Consider the following 17095-nt stretch of genomic DNA (forward strand, 5'->3'; position numbering starts at 1 on the left):
GCCTGCAGACAGTTAGGTCTGGGTGGTGTGTGTGCTCTTCCTGTTTGTGCCAATGTATCAATGTAGAGTTGCTGTTTCCTTCAACTGTATTTATTGCTGCATTTCTCAGCATAAACTTATCCCGTTGTATTTTTTATAAATAAATATTTTTTTTGAACATTCATATGAGCCACAGGCTGATTATTTTCTGGCTAACTACCAGATAGGTGAAGGCAGATTTTGTTTAAAAAGTCCTCTTTCCCAGGTCTTATAAGATACTTTATCATTTCTTTATTAATCCACACAACAATGCACTCTATGCTAGAGACTGAGGCTTGGGAAACTGTAGGGACCTGCCCATCGTACACAGAAAATGACAGCCAAGATTCAAACTAGTATTTGACCCTGATTTGGCCCTCGCTTACTCCATCGAGACTCACGTGCCTCAAAAGCATCTTAAATCCAACTTGGAATAATCTTCAAATCATCTTCAGGAACATTGGTGGGGACGGGGTGGGAGTATTTTATATTCATACCCCAAGGTGGATATACATCGATAAGGAACTACTGAATCCGGAATAGGATATACTTTCATGGTTCTGGTATTATAATGGCCAAACAATAAGGACAAAGACAGTGAAGAATAGGGTCTATCGGCCTTACCATTTATTCTGTGAATGGCTCTTAGAAGAAGGACACTTTCCAGGGGCAACACTCTAATGGGCACCTATCACACAACGGGCTGGAGTTCTGTTCCCTCCTCGTTCCTTAGTGAGTTCTCCTCCCCCTGTGCCCTCGTGTCTTTTAACTTGTTGATCCTTTTTACAAAACTCTGAAAAATAAAAGAAGGAGTTAGACCAGTGTTAGCTATCTGCACCAACCGCAACTATTTATTTGACCATATCATTTAGGGGAATTTAATCTTTAAAGTTTTCCCTGTTGAATTCAAGTTTTTTAGGGGGTAGATTCCCAAGTGGATTTGTAATCAGAAAAGTATAAATCTGAGAAAGAAGCCTCGGTTAGCTTCCTACCATCATCGGGAAGAATTTCTTTAGGCTAGATACAAATAAAGTGCTATTGTATTTTTAGGTTTTCTCTGGAGGAGGTGGAGAATCTATTTGATTGTAAAACCATAGATGTGCTTGTTAAACCTCACTGCCTGGCTGAGCCAAGGAGTGCTCTGAATGCTGTTTAAAAGCAAAGGGGCTAGGGGCGCCTGGCTGGCTCAGTCGGTGGAGCATGAGACTCTTGATCTCAGGGTTGTGGGTTCGAGCCCATGTTGTGTACAGAGTGTACTTAAAAATAAAATCTTAACAGGGCAGCTGGGTGGCTCCGTCGGTTAAGCGTCCAACTTCAGCCCAGGTCATGATCTCACGGTTTGTGAGTTCGAGCCCCGTGTCGGGCTCTGTGCTGACAGCTCAGAGCCTGGAGCCTGCTTCAGATTCTGTGTCTCCCTCTCTCTCTGCCTCTCCCCTACTTGCACTCTATCTCCCAAAAAATAAACACTAAATAATTTAAAAATAAATAAAATCTTAAAAAGAGCAAATGGGCTTTAACACCTAAGTTTTATGACAACAGAATAAAAGTACTAAAACTCACTTGACCCAGACAACCAAGAGACTTCATTCAGTTGTTAAAATATCCCTGTCTACTCCTGATAAGACAAATAAGCAACGACTGTGTTGGAAACAGCTGCCTGCTATTTCCAGATAGAAGCTGTAAGGGACTTGACAGGGTGTGGCTTTTCCTGCATCGGTGGGGCCTCAGTTAATAAAAGGCCTGAGAACCTCAGATCTGTCAATACTGGCACAGATGGTGATGTGTGCGCCCCCTAAAACACAAAGGGTCTGTTGTGATGCTTGAGGAGGCAAAAATGCTTTAGAGAAAGATCAGCCGTTAAACCTCCAGACCACCCAAAACGCCAGACCCGGCCAACAGGACCAAAGGGACTTGGACTGCTCTGTCCAGAACACCTGCCCAAGGTCATCTGGTCCGTATTAATTGTTCAGCTTCACTTCTCTCCAGGGAGAGTTTCCAATAAGGGAAGTGGGTTCAGCCTCAGAAAACAGAACCCAAATCTCACTCTAGACATTCAGGCCAGTGGCAGAAGCACACAGAGCCCTCTGGAAGAACAAACGAGGCTAGGTACAAGCCTCCTTTACGTGTGAGTCTTGAACACTTTTTGAGATTTTGAGGATAGAGACTGAAGCAGGAAGTGAAATGTCTGCTTACCAAAAACTCTTGGTCCATAAAGTAGGGCTTTTCCGACGATCCATCATTTGTTTCCAGATCAACAGCAAAACACAGGAAGAGTGCATCCAGCACAGTTTCAAACACAGATAAGAAACTATGGGCTACAAAGTAGGCAAAAAAAGCAACCAGCAGCAGAGGGACTGCCCACACCTGGAGGGCACGGTTGTAGTTAAATGCCATCAGTCCTCCAAAAACAGTGAGACACATCACCAACACCTGGGAAAACAAGACTTCACTGAGAACCTTTATAAATTGGCCAGAATATTTGAGAAATGCTGTCTGTCATTTACAAGTAGTAGTTTCATATACATGCATATGTGTGTGCCCTGTTGTAAAGAAGGCTTGTCAGAAAATGTGGTCCAATGAAATTAAGAAAAAAAGGAGCTATGATGCCACAAGACGACCCAGTTAATTCAGAGTAAGGATAAGAGAGTAGATGTATTTACATTTTTTATCTGTGCCTAGTTTTTGTATTTATATAGATGTAACGATAGCTGAAAATTTTTAGTTTTTTCACGTGCCACTCCCATAAGTATCTTCATTTAATACTTTTGTTGTTGTTGATTTTGAGAGCGTGCGTGCGTGTGTGTGCACACAGGCTGGTCAGAGGCAGAGAGACAGAGGGAGAGAGAATCCTGACGCAGGGCTCAATCTCACGAACTGTGAGATCATGACCTGAACCAAAATCGAGAGTTGGGACGCTCCACCAACTAAGCCACCAGGGCGTGCCTTCATTTAATACTTTTTAATAAGTGCCATTTTTAAATAACAGTGCAACAATCCACTGGGTGGATATACTGTAGTTTAATATGTGATTGTTTTTACCCTAGGGATTACTGGAAGGGCTTTCCAGTGCTGGTGTGGGGAGATAATAGGATTAATCCAGGCTTTTGCCATATGTAATTATATTCCCAGCAACATGACTACAGACCATGATGTTCCTTTTTATATTTAAAAAAAAAAAATTTTTATACCTAATTCTTAAACAAATAAAATGGAGTATGGAGTCCATCTGGAATCCCCGTTGCCCTTGGATACCCACAAAGACGGACATGAATGTGTGAATGGGACTTCATTCAAAAACAAAGAATCACTGGTTGTTACATGCTCACTAGAAGCTTATTAGCAATTCCATGTTCCTTATGGGAAATATAGGAAAATGAATTATTACCTAAAATAAAAGATAATTCTGTTAAAAGATGAAACCTCATTCTAAAATTTTTGGAAGTAGTTATTAGAGAACATCTTACCAAACTAACATAGGCAATATTATCTATTTAAAAACAACTGTAACTTAGATTATTTAGGCTGTCTTGAAAGGCATAATCAGTTTGAGCTACCGTTGCATGAAAAATCTCTGGGGCCCATCTGAGCCTTAAAATATATGTGCAACTAACACACACACCTGTGAAATCCGTGCATGTTATAACTTGTTACTTAATACACCAGAGACATTTACCAAACACCACGGAGGCACAAAATGCTAAATGAGCCAGGAGTCCTCACATTTGGCTGTGGCCGGGTCACAACTGGAGACCAAGATCTTGTTCACTTTGGGGCACCACTGAAGGCCTCAGCATTCACGGCCTTGAGAAGGAATGGTTGGAAGGAGCCAGGATGTCTAGCTTGGAATAGCACAGACGTGGCAGGAAGCTCAGGAGGTCTGGGGTCAGGGATTCGAAGGGCAGGCAATCAAGTGGAAGTGGGATCAGGCAAACAGGTGTGCAGAATTAGGCCCCGTGCGTGACAATCACAAGCAAAGGGACACACCATGTGGTCCAGTGTAGAGAACCTTCAGCTTGAAGCATGGTCAGTTAGAGGCTATCATACCAGTTGCATCCATATTTTATTTATTTAAAAAAAAATTTTTTTTTTAACGTTTGTTTATTTTTGAGACAGAGAGAGACAGAGCATGAACGGGAGAGGGTCAGAGAGAGGGAGACACAGAATCTGAAACAGGCTCCAGGCTCTGAGCTGTCAGCACAGAGCCCGACGCGGGGCTTGAACTCACGGAGTGTGAGATCATGACCTGAGCTGAAGTCAGCTGCTTAACCGACTGAGCCACCCAGGCATCCCTCCATATTTTAGTTAACCTAGAAAGGACACGTGTTATCTTTGGTCCAGCCTGAGGTCTGGAGTTGTTAAAGACCCCAAGTTCAGGCCTTGTCCTTTACACGTGAGATGGAGCTCTAAGATGCTCGTTCACTGCACTGCACATAAGACTACACACAATTCCTTGAAAAATGCTATTCAGATGACAGTGGAAATGTACCTCTGGCTCCACTTGGGACGTTAACAAGCTGCCTTTGTATTTATGGACTTAATGCCTTTAAATAATCCAGACATTTCATTAGGTTTCAGTACTATTTCCATATGTTTTATGAAAAAAGCCCCCCAAAATATATCCATTTAATGAGGCTAGTAGCATTTTCATTTTAGCTATGAAAAAGTGGGAGCCAGAATGGTCTAGAGAACTGAGCATTGCTGAGAGAAAAGGGTTAGGATGCAAATCCTGACTCCACCCATTGTGCGATCCTGGACAAGTTATTAAGCCTTAGTTTTCCCATCTGCAAAATAAGTTACCTCACAGGACTAAGGATTAAATGAGAGAATAAGGCACAGCATCCACTATAGAGCAGGCACTCAAGAAACGTTCGTTCTCTTTCAAGTCTAGCTCTGTGGCTTCACGTCTGGATCCCAAGTTTCTCTATTTATTATTTCAGTGAGGACATCTCACCTTTCCTAGAAAAATTATGAAGTCTCCAAAGCAGTTAACAGATGTGAAATGACTTGAATTCTTGGATAAGAGTTTGAGTGCATCTTTTGCTGATGTACAAAAATCTGTCCCATTAATGGCAGTTGCAGCATATGCATTCTGAAACAAAAGACAATGGTGAAAAAGATGATGCTTCTTATATTGTTTTAGAGACAATATCATGACAATACAGAATAGTTGCAAAATGGAGAAAAATGGTTGCTATAAACCCATCTCTACCCATAATAAATCATTTCAGTTTCAAAGTCACCTTCTGGTCTCTGGTTATATTCACATATATTTTCACATAGTTGCAGTAAATGGAAAAATAAGTATTTCTGGTCAATACGGTGTGGATGGGACATCGCTCTACAAGCCTGGAAATGATAGGTAAAGCAGAAACTTTTTTAATGAACGGCAGAGTTTGAGGGCAGAGAAGGAAGTTTAGGTGCTAGAAACAAAGCAGCCCCTAGCAATTAATGAGATATGAACCCACAGGCTCAACAGGCAGGAAATCAGTAAAGGCTTTAGAGGTTGGGGCTGGAAACTTAATCCCTTAGGGGTAAAAGACAATATTCAGGCCCTTGTTAGGGAACTGAACTCTCAGCATAAATTCAGACTCAACCAACTATCCCGGGAAAGTGGTACAGAAATACACTATCTGCCTGGGGCCATTGAAATTACTAGAGTCTAGGCAGGGGCCAAGCAAAACCACATCCTCATAGGCCAGGGAATGATGGAGTCCCACAGACAACCACCCTTGAAGACAGTGAAGTAATGCTCATAGGAAAATGCTTCAGATGGCCCAAGGAAAAGAACACCACAACAAACAAGAGAATCTGTACCCTGAAAAAAAATCTGAAATATTCAAGAAAGTGCGTTTAAGATGCTAAGACAATGGGGTTGGGGGGCACCTGGCTGGCTCAGTTGGTAGAGCATGAGAGCATGCAATTCTTGATCTCGAAGTTGTAAATTTGGGCCCCACGTTTGGTGTAGAGATTACTTTAAAAACAAAATATTTTTTTCCTTTTTTTATGTTTATTTTTTGACAGAGAGAAAGAGAAAGACACAGAGTGTGAGCAGGGGAGGGGCGGAGAGAGAGGGAGACACAGAATCAGAAGCAGGCTCCATGCTCTGAGCTGTTAGCACAGAGCCCGACACGGGGCTCAAACCCACGAACCGTGAGATCATGACTTGAGCCGCAGTCAGATGCTTAACTGACCGAGCCACCCAGGGGGCTACTTTAAAAATAAAATCTTAAAAAAAATAAAAGATAAATAAAGGTGCTAAGACAATGGAAAGAATAGTGACCGTAAGGAAGGAAGAGCTTGGTATGAAAAGTGAAGAGACAGAGTCAAAAGCAAATCAAATAGAAATCCTAGAAATGAAAAAATATATAATTTTCGCGGCACAGTATCACTTTACGTATCTTCTTCCTTTATATAATGAGCATTTTCTTGTTGTTCCATGGCTTTTATAATTTTAATTTTTAATAAATACACATTCTGTCAGGTGCGCGTGTGTGTGTGTGTGTGTGTGTGTGTGTGTAGACAGGGCATATACAAACTATTTTAAATATTTTGCTATTATAAAAACTATGCAATAGACATCTTAATTTCTGGATTTTGGATCATTTTTTTAAATGTTTATGTATTTTTGAGAAAGAGACAGAGAGAGACAGAGAGACAGCGTAAGCAGGGGAGGGGCAGAGGGAGAGGGAGACACAGAATCAGGAAGCAGGCTCCAGGCTCTGAGCTGTCAGCACAGAGCCCGACGCAGGGCTCGAACTCACAAACTGTGAGACCATGACCCGAGCTCAACCAACTGAATGGGATGCTTAACCAACTGAACCGCCCAGGCGCCCAATGGATTTTGGATAATTTCTTAAGGATAAATTTCAAAAACGAGATAACTAAATCAAAAAGGACAAGTGTATGTGTTTGTGGTGTTTATGTTCACAAGGGAAGATTTCCTGGATCCTTTTTCCAAAATACCTTCTTCTTATGACCATATGATAATTTCAAAACCATCTATTTCTTATATTTCCCTTGAAACCTTTAAAAATGCTATTTGCACTGCAGTTTACAACTCAGAATTTGTAACTTCCCTGGAAAAATACACCGTAATACTACCTGTTGGGGTTATGTCATTTCTTTCAGCTTAGGAAAAAAATGAAAGTTTTTTTTATCTCTTGATATACAAATTAATCTTTTCCTACGCCCATTCAAAAACACTGTAGGGAAACCAATTTGGAGTCTATTGTAGTAACCCATCTCCCAGTGATACAGCTCTTAATCAGAGTAAGTGATAGAGGACACGGAGAATAAAGGGGTAGAATTTACCAAACTCCCTCTTGACCAAGGCCAACTAGAGATCAAAGTCTGGTTTTCAAAGACAAAAGTTCCACAAAGAACTTTTGGTTTCTGACTTGGATGGAACATAAAATTTGCTTTTAAAATCCCAAACTGGTTGTTGCAGAAAGCTGACCCCAGGGGCACCTGGGTGGCTCAGTTGGTTGTGTCTGACTCTTGATTTCAGCTCAGGTCATGATCTCATGGTTTATGGCATCAAGCCCCATGCCGGGCTCTGTGCTGACCGTGTGGAGCCTGCTTGGGATTCTCTCTCCTCCTTTCTTTCTGTCCCTTCCCACACTTATGCCCCTGCTTGTGCCCTTGCACACATGCATACACAGGCATGCCCTCTCTCTCTCAAAATAAATAAATATTTTTAAAAAACCCACAAAACTAAACTAAAGCCAGCCCCAGTTTGGGGACTTAAGTTTTGAGTACGGAGGTGGAAATGCATTTGCTCTTTGCTTAGTATCTTCAGTCATCTAAGATTCTATGAGCCCTGATGACCAACTCATTATCCATTTTCAATACTTTTGTACGGTAGGTGGATAAAGAATAACATAATTCTTCTTTTAGAGACCAGAAACCAAGATCAAGGGCATTTCTCCAGATCCCCTGGTAAATGTTTTTTTTTTTTGTTTGTTTGTTTTTTTCTAATTCTAACTTTCCGGACATTACACAATCAGTTTTCATTAGGACAAAGTGCTATTTAAAAGCATGGTGGTTAAGGTAAGCCAGGCAGTCTCTGGGTTCAAATCCCAGTTCTGCCACCCACCGGCTCTCAGTCTTGGGCAAGTGATTTAACCTCTCTCCGACTTCCATTTCCTCATCTATAAGTGAGTTATAGCACCTACTGCAAGGGGGCGTCAGGAGGATTAAAGAACGTATTCCCTATAAAGCAGTCAGCAAAGCGCCTAGCGCACAGAAAGCTCGTAGTAAAGGGGAGCTATTATCATCCAGACCTCGCCAAGGATGACCTCATTTACAACTGGGAAACACAGGCCTCTCTTTCAGCCCTGAGGAGGTGTGGAAAGGGCCCAGGGTTTCTTTATCCCTGGGCTTTGATCCCTCACACTCTCAGAGATCCAGGAAGGGCAGGCCTGGCTTCCCAGACCACATTCCAGGGCCCAGCCGGGTCTTTCTTTGCCGTGAGGCTCTGTCCCCAGCTCACCACCCCACCACTTCCGGCCTCTAAACTGGGGTTCTCCACGTACTTCCCAATTTACAGCGGGGACTACAGTTTTCACAAGGCCTTCCTTTCCCTTCAGATCAACATCCCATGGTCAGTTCAGCACTACTGGTCATAAGCAGTAAAAATAGATTCTGCTTCTTGGCTAAAATGATTCAAGGTTAAAATGGTAATTTCTCACACATGTGTTGACTCTGCAGATTTTTGGGGGCCTATAACCATTGATCTTTTCTTTCATGTTTCATGCCCACTGAAAGAGAGCATTAAAACCACTCTGACAGGGAAATTAGATATGCCTTCCTGCAGTTGCTACACCACTAGTATTTTACCACAAGGTTCAACCCTGAGTGCAACAGAGAGACCTAGAATTAATGTCTGAATGAATAGCTGGAGGAGGGAAGCATCACTCGAGACACAGGATATGGACTGAAAATTCCTGCAGTTTCAGCATTAGCTAATTTATATGTACTCTCAGTAGATGCTGCTTCCTTGTCAGGCAGCTGGAAGATGGACTGCCCTAAATGTTCAAGGTGGTGAGTCCTCGCTCAGAGCATTTGTATTTGCCTGGGCTGACGGAACTTGGGGTGAACGAGCTAAAGCCAATTTGCAGACCCTAACAATGTGTGGAAAGGACTGGATATAATAAGGACTGGGTTAACATGTTTTGTTGGTTGTGAGTGTTAATCAGGAGATCCTGAAGGCTAATCTTTATTGTAATTTTTTTTAACGTTTATTTATTTTTGAGACAGAGAGAGACAGAGCATGAATGGGGGAGGGGCAGAGAGAGAGGGAGACACAGAATCGGAAGCAGGCTCCAGGCTCTGAGCCATCAGCCCAGAGCCCGACGCGGGGCTCGAACTCACGTGAGATCGTGACCTGAGCTGAAGTCGGACGCTTAACTGACTGAGCCACCCAGGCACCCCAGAAGGCTAATCTTTAAGCAAGACAAGAGGTAGTGGTTTCAGGCTCCTAATTTGTTACCAGACAACATTAAGTGTGCACATTTCTTTAGTGCCACCAAACAAGTGGATACTTCTGCGTCTTGAAATCAAACGGAAAAGAAAGATTTCCAACTCGACGATGGGAGCGCCTCAATATTACATCTCCATTCTCACTCCCTTGCCTGGGATTAGAGACTCCCTCTAGATGTGGTTTGATTAGCTTTCCAGCTTTCAAGGACTGTCACAAGCAGGTGGGGAGGGTGTGGGGAAGGACACAGACAAGGAAGGTCCTGCATGGCAGTGAGGACTGGTGAACAATGAATTCTAACTCAAGAACGAATGTGAAAGCAACATGGAGGAGAAGCACAGGCTGGGGGTGGCAGGGAGGAAGGAGCAGGCAGGAGGGGAGCAGCGAGGAAGAGCTCACAGAAGTGGCGCATAGCTGGTGAAGTTGACTGTTCCCTGCAGAAAACTGGGATAGGCAGGGGCTGAGGCAGCAGCAGGAGGCAGTGAATGAGACCGAAGTGCCCAGAAGAGATTGTGGTGGGAAATGGGTCTGGAGGAGTCCTGAGCTGGACCTCAGTGAGGCTGAAATGCCATCCTGTGGAGCAAGGGAAGAGACAGGAAGTTTCAGGAGTCCTGTCATTTTCAGCCTGTGCTTCTGGAAGCTCTCCCAGGGCAGCTCTCCCCTCATCACTGTCTCCTATTTAGCTACCAAGCCCCGTACCTCCTCTCTCCTAAGCCTTTGGGGAGCCCTAAGCACCTCCACAGTGTCTACTGGGCTCTGCTTAAATTATGCATAAATACGGTGCAATCATCCATCCACTGAGCACACTGGTACCATTAGCAGTCACAAGCCAGGGGCCAGGCCCAGTGAAAAGGAGCCCTTCTCTGGGGAGGAAACAAGATTACTAGGAATCGTAATACTTGTAGGATTCTTCCCAAGGTTCTCGGCTCCCCTGCACCCCACATCAAGACGCACCTTAGCAATATATCCCAAATGGTTTGCCATAGTCCTGATGGCAGTTTCCTAATTCGTTTCTGCAGTCTTTTTCTTTCTTTCTTTTGCTGTCAGCAGGCAAAGTTTCACACAAGTGAAACTTCTGTGTGCAAATTAATAATAATAATAATAATAAATAGTAATAATGGCAAGTATTCATGGAGTACACACAATGTGCCAACCCCGGTTCTTATTCTATATTCCCCTGAATGCATTACCTCATTTACTCCTCTGCAAACCCCAGCTGGATGATAAGGTTGTTGAGGAAACTACAGCACAGAGAGGTGAGGCAGCACGCCCCTGGGGCTTGCACATGCAACCCATGTTGCATCACTCCCACGTAGTAGATCTCTGACTCATTCAGGAAAACATTTACTGTGAACTGTTCTTTGTGCTTTTCCTTCCAGAAGTCTCCAAATAACAAAGTGGTGCTCTCATGAGATGTATCATGAAGACAGGGTAAGGATGGGGCAGGAAGGCTCAGTGGAAAGAGGCTGGGTTCCAATCACATTGCCTCCAAAGACTGGCCGCGTGGCCTCCACCGTAATGTCACTTCTCAGTTGCCCTGTTCCACAGCTTGTAAAAGGCATTGCCTGCTCTTAAGTTCTGTGTTAAAAATGCTTTATGTTTGCCCTCTACTTTGTAGTGGACGAGTCACCCTCCTATTATCATGTTATGTAATCTCATCGGTTTATGACCATTCACTGAAATCATCACCACGGGTATTATTATCCCCCTTTTACAGAAAATGCTAATCACTGAAGAAAAATGAAAGAGACTGAAGTATACTTTTAGGTGACAGAAAAGCTGGGTTACCTCCGTAATTTACTCTGAGAGTTGTCCAAGAACGTTAATCGCACCTTTGGCAGAAGGAACATTTTTGCTCCTTAAGTCAAAACTGAAGCCAGCACAGTTCAGCCCTGTGTCCTTCCTCAGCTAAGGGCAGCCGTTTGTCCCCCCACTAAACTGAAGTGGTTCCTTCTTTTACTGGAGACGATGTGAACCTGAGGTTCTACTGACTCTTCACAAAGGTAAACAGAGTTTCCCTCCGCATAGGCAGGAAGGCATGTGGCAAACAACATGCCATGAATAGCCAGATTTATTTCTCGCATGCCTTCCTCATAAAGTTCTGATATTTATCAACTCAAAATTCAACAAGAACTACTAAAACAAACTTGAGAGACTGGATGGTGAATAAATAACCCTGGTATTCACACTTCGCTCAAAACTAAAAGAAATACAGTGAAACCTGAGCCCAGATACATCCCCATACATCCAAGCATCCTTCCTTGGGATTACAGTAAAACTTGCAGGAAGCATCCCAAGCCAGTTTTATCTTGAGCTCTGTTTTTGGCAGGAACGCACGCCCAGTGAGGTGTACACACAAATAGCCTCTGGGCCTTCCAGGGCCTTGCAGCCACCCTTCAGAGCCATTCAGGAGTTCAGTAGTCACTAGCTGCAAAAGCCCAATGAGATGGTGAGCAGGGGAAATCTGCCAGTCTCCTCCAGGGTGGGGGCCAGGTGGGAGGTGGATGGAAAAAGGACCGTATCTATGCTGAGAACTGTGCTGCCTGTAGAGCCATGGCAGTGCTGTCTGGTTTGTTCTTTTTAAGTTTATTTGCTCTTTGCTCATTTTTAGAATAATGGCTTTATTATTCTAGGCCCATTATTAAAAAATTAAGCAACAGAGACACAAAGCAAGGAGGGGCGCCTGGGTGGCTCAGTCGGTTAAGTGTCCGGCTTCAGCTCAGGTCATGATTGCACGGTTCGTGGGTTCGAGCCCCATGTCAGGCTCTGTGCTGACAGCTCAGAGCCTGGAGCCTGCTTCAGATTCTGTGTCTCCCTCTCTCTCTGCCCCTTCCCTGCTCACTCTGTGTGTCTCTCAAAAATAAACAAATATTAAATTTTTTTTTTTAAAAAGAAAGCAAGGCAATCACTCTGGTCCCACTCCTCAGAAATAACCATTGCTAACATCATGTGGACCGTACCCCAACATTTCTCTGCAAGTATACCAGACAAAAGGAAGGAAGAGTGGATGGGCAAACATATGTTATAAAATGGAACACTCTATGTGTTATTTTATTTCTATTTGTTTATTTATTTTTAAAGATTTAAATTTTTTTAATATTTGAGAGAGCGAGAAAGACAAAGAGACAGCAAGAGAGCGAGAGAGAGAGCAAACAAGCAGCGGAGGGGAAGACAAAGAAGGAGACAAAGAATCCAAAGCAAGCTCCAGGCTCTGTTCTGTCAGCACAGAACCTGATGCAGGGTTTGAACCCACAAACTGTGAGATCATGACCTGAGCTGAAATCAGATGCTTAACTGACTGAGCCACCCAGGCACCCCTAAAGATTTTATTTTTAAGTAATCTCCATGCTCAACATGGGGCTCAAACTCACAACCCTGAGATCAAGAGTCACATGCTCCACTGACTGAGCCAATCAGACACCCTTCCCTATGTTATTTTAAATAAAAATACTAATGTTAATTTCACTTCACCAGAAGAAAATGAAACTAAACTGGAAGTAAAGGAATATTTGAATTTTAGGCAAATGTATCTTCATAAATTAGCCTTAGGTTTCTAAAAGAATCTTTCTAAACTCAGCATTAAAAATGTTAAAAGATCACTTACTGGTTTTATTTGTTTATTTAACACCGTATCTTAAGTTTAGGCAACACTGGTGGTGAAAGATGGGTGCTCTTTCACCCCAGGGGATCACCATACACAAGACCATTCTTCCAAGTTTAGGAGAAGTAGCTGTTCTGCCTAATTCATAGAAACACAAATAGAAAGTCAAGCAAACTGAGGAGACAGACGAACATGCTCCAAATGAAAGGAAAAAAAAAAATCAGAAAAAGAACTAAATAAAATGGAGATAATCAATCTACCTGATAAAGAGTTCAAAGTAATGGTCATAAAGATGCTCACCAGACTGGAGAGAAGAGTGGAAGAACTCAGTAAAAACTTCAACAAAAAGATGGAAAACATAAAAAAGAACCAATCAGAGTTGAAAAATATGATAACTGAAGTAAAAAACACACTAGAGGGTATCAACAGTAGATTAGAAGATATGGAAGAATGGTCAGTGATCTGGAAGACAGATTAGAGTGGGAGGCGTCCAACCTGAATAGCAAAAAGGAAAAGAATATTAAAAATGAGGACAGACTAAGGGATCTCTTGGACAACTTCAAGTAAATAAACATTATAGGGGTCCCAGAAGGAGACAAGAGATAGAAAGGGGCAGAAAACTCATTTAAAGATATAATGGCTGACTACTTCCCTAACCTGGGGTAGAAAAAAAACATCCAGGAAGCACAGAGAGTTCCAAACAAGAGGAACTCAGGGAGATCCACACCATGACACATAATTGTCAAAAGTTAAGGATAAAGAGCGAATTTTAAAAACAGCAATAGAGAAGCAATTAGTAACACATAAGAGAAACCCATAAGACTATCCATTGATGTTTAGCAAAAACTATGCATGCTAGAAGGGAGTGGCATGATATATTCAAAGAGCTGGAAGGAAAAAAACGTACAACCAAGAATACTCTACTCAGCAAGGTTATCATTCAAAAGTGAAGGAGAAATAGAGAGTTTTCCAGACAAAGAAAAGTTAAATGAGTTAATCACCACACAACTGGCCTTACAAGAAACACTGAAGGAACTCCTTTAAGTGGAGAACAATAAGGCCATAGCTAGAAGTAAGACAGTTACAAAAGGAAAAAGTTTCACTGGTAAAAACAAACAGGGGCATCTGGATGGCTGAGTCGGTTAAGTGTCTGACTCTTATTTCAGCTCAGGTCATGATCTTACAATTGGTTTTTGTTTTTTTGTTTTTATTTTTTTTAATGTTTGTTTATTTTTGAGACACAGAGAGACAAAGCATGAACGGGGGAAGGTCAGAGAGAGAGGGAGACACAGAATCTGAAACAGGCTCCAGGCTTTTAGCTGTCAGCACAGAGCCTGACGCGGGGCTTGAACTCACAGGCCGTGAGATCATGACCTGAGCCAAAGTCGGAAGCTCAACCGACTGAGCCACCCAGGCGCCCCCATGATCTTACAATTGTGAGATCAAGCCCCATGTCTGGCTCTACCCTGAGTATGGAGCCTGCTTGGGATTCTCTCTCCCTCTCTGCCCTTCCCCCACTCAGTTTTTTCTCTCTCGAAATGAACACTTTTTAAAAAAGCAAACATATAGTAAATGGAGTAGAGCAATCATTTATAAAGCTAACATGAAAGTTATAAGACAAAAGTAGTAAAATCAATTATACCTAAAGAAATTAGTAAGAGGACTCACAGAACAAAAAGATGTAAAATAGGACAACATATACATAAAATATAGGGGAGGAGTAAAAAAAAAAGTTCTTTTAGAATGTGTTTGAACTTAAGTGTCCATCAACTTAGTATAGACTGCTTTATACTTAGGATGTTATATATGAACTTCGTGGTAACTACAAACCCTATAATAGATACACACAAAATAAAGAGAAAGAAAACCACACGTAACACTAATGAAAGTGATCAATCATAATGAGAGTCAGAGAAAAAGAAACAGAGAAGAACTACAAAAACAACAAAATGGCAACAAGTCAATAATAAGTTTAAATGTAAGTGGTCTAAATGTTCCAATCAAAAGTCATAGGGTGGCACAATGGATTAAAAACTAAGATTTATCTATATACTGCCTACAAGAGACTCACTTCAGACCTAGACATATACAGACTCAAAGTGAAAGGATAGGAAAAGATCTGCCATGCAAATGGAGGAGGAAAAAAAAAAAAAAAACTAGGATAACAATACTTGTATCAGACAAAATAGACTTTAAAACACGGGCTGTAACAAGAAATGAAAAAGGGCATTACATGATGATAAAGGGATCAATCCAACAGGAGGATTTAACAATCATGACTATCTATGTATTCAATGTCGGAGCACCTAGATATATAAAGCAGATATTAATAGACATAAAGGGAGAAACTGACAGTAATACGATAATAGTAGTGACTTTAACATCCCACTTACATCAGTGGATAGATATTCAGGCAGAAAATCATTAAGGAAACAGTGTGATTGACACAGTAAACCAGATGGACTTAAGAGATATATACAGAACATTCCATCCAAAACCAACAGAATATTCTTTTCAAGTATACGTGGAACATTCTCCAGGATAGATCACACGTTAGGCCACCAAACCAATCTCAACAGATTTAAAAAGACTGAAATCATATCATGCATCTTTTTGGACCACAACAGTATGAAATTAGAAATCAATTACAAGAAAAAACTGGAAAAAACACAAACACATGGAGGCTAAACAACGTGCTATTAAACAACCAATGAGTCAATGAAGAAGTCAAAGAGGAAATTTAAAAATATATTAAGACGGAGTGCCTGGGTGGCTCAGTTGGTGAAGTGTCCAACTTCGGCTCAGGCTATAATCTAGCAGTTTGGAAGTTCGAGCCCTGTGTCAGTTTCTGTGCTAACACCTCAGGGCCTGGAGCCTGCTTCAGATTCTGTCTCCCTCTCTCTCTGCCCCTCCGCAGCTTGTGTTCTGTCTCTTTCTCTCAAAAAAAAACAAAATAAAACAAAAACAAAAAACAAAACAAACAAAAAACCCTACCCCAAAACATTAAAAATATGTAAAGACAAATAAAAATGAAAACACAACAGTCCAAAATCTCTGGGATACATCAGTAACAGTTCTAACAGGGAAGTTCATAGTGGTATAGGCCGACCTCAAGAAACAAGAAAAATCTCAAAAAAACCCCAACCAAACCTTACAGGTTCTAGTTCTAAAGGGACTAGAAAAAGAACAAAACCCAAAGTTAGCAGAAGGAAGGAAATAATAAACATCTTATCAAATAAAATAGAGATTTAAAAAAATAGAAAAGACCAATGCAACCAAGAGCTGGTTCTTTGAAAAGATAAACAAAATTGATAAACTTTTACATCATGAAAAAAAGATGACCCAAATAGATAAAATCAGAAATAAAAGAGCTGATGCCACAGAAATACAAAGGATTTTAAGAGACTACCATGAAAAATTACAAACCAACAAATTAGACAACCTAGAAGAAATGGATAAATTCCTAGAAACATGCAATCTTCCAAAAGTGAACCAGGAAAAAACCAGAAGATCTGAAAAGATCAATTAATAGTAACACAATTGAATTGCTAATCAAAAACCACCAACAAACAAAAATCCAGGACCAGATGGAATCACAGGTGAATTTCACCAAACATTTAAAGATGAGTTAATACCAATTCTTCTCAAAGTGTTCCAAAAAATGAGAGGAAGGAAAGCTCTCAAATAAGTCCTATGAGGCCAGCATTACCCTGATACCAAAACCAGACAAAGACACCACACACAAAAAGAAAACCACAGGCCAAGATCCCTGTTGAACAAAAAATGATCAACAAAATAATAGCAAACTGCATTCAACAATACTTAAAAGGATCATTTATCACAACCAAGTGGGGTTTATTCCAGGGTTATAAGGATGGTTCAAATATCCACAAATCAATCAATATCATATGCTACATTAACAACATCAAGGTAAAAAAAAATATGATCATCTCAATAGATGCAGAAAAAGTATTCGACAAAATTCAACATTTGTTCAT

At 41.4% G+C, this 17095-nt stretch overlaps 1 protein-coding gene across 1 annotated transcript in view; it reads right to left on the reverse strand.

Annotated features, from left to right (window-relative positions):
• Positions 1-20: 20 nt before the first annotated feature.
• The window catches only part of SLC44A3 (solute carrier family 44 member 3), a 98714-nt gene continuing 81639 nt past the window's right edge, over positions 21-17095 (reverse strand). Inside the window, exons 13-15 of the mRNA XM_049616771.1 lie at positions 4970-5107; positions 2212-2448; positions 21-811 (exon numbers count right to left, since the gene is read on the reverse strand). Of these exons, the coding sequence (XP_049472728.1) occupies positions 710-811; positions 2212-2448; positions 4970-5107 (477 nt within the window). The 3' untranslated portion in view covers positions 21-709. The remainder of the gene's footprint in view (positions 812-2211; positions 2449-4969; positions 5108-17095) is intronic.

This window comes from Panthera uncia (assembly GCF_023721935.1).
Source record: "Panthera uncia isolate 11264 chromosome C1 unlocalized genomic scaffold, Puncia_PCG_1.0 HiC_scaffold_4, whole genome shotgun sequence".
Taxonomy (NCBI): domain Eukaryota; kingdom Metazoa; phylum Chordata; class Mammalia; order Carnivora; family Felidae; genus Panthera; species Panthera uncia.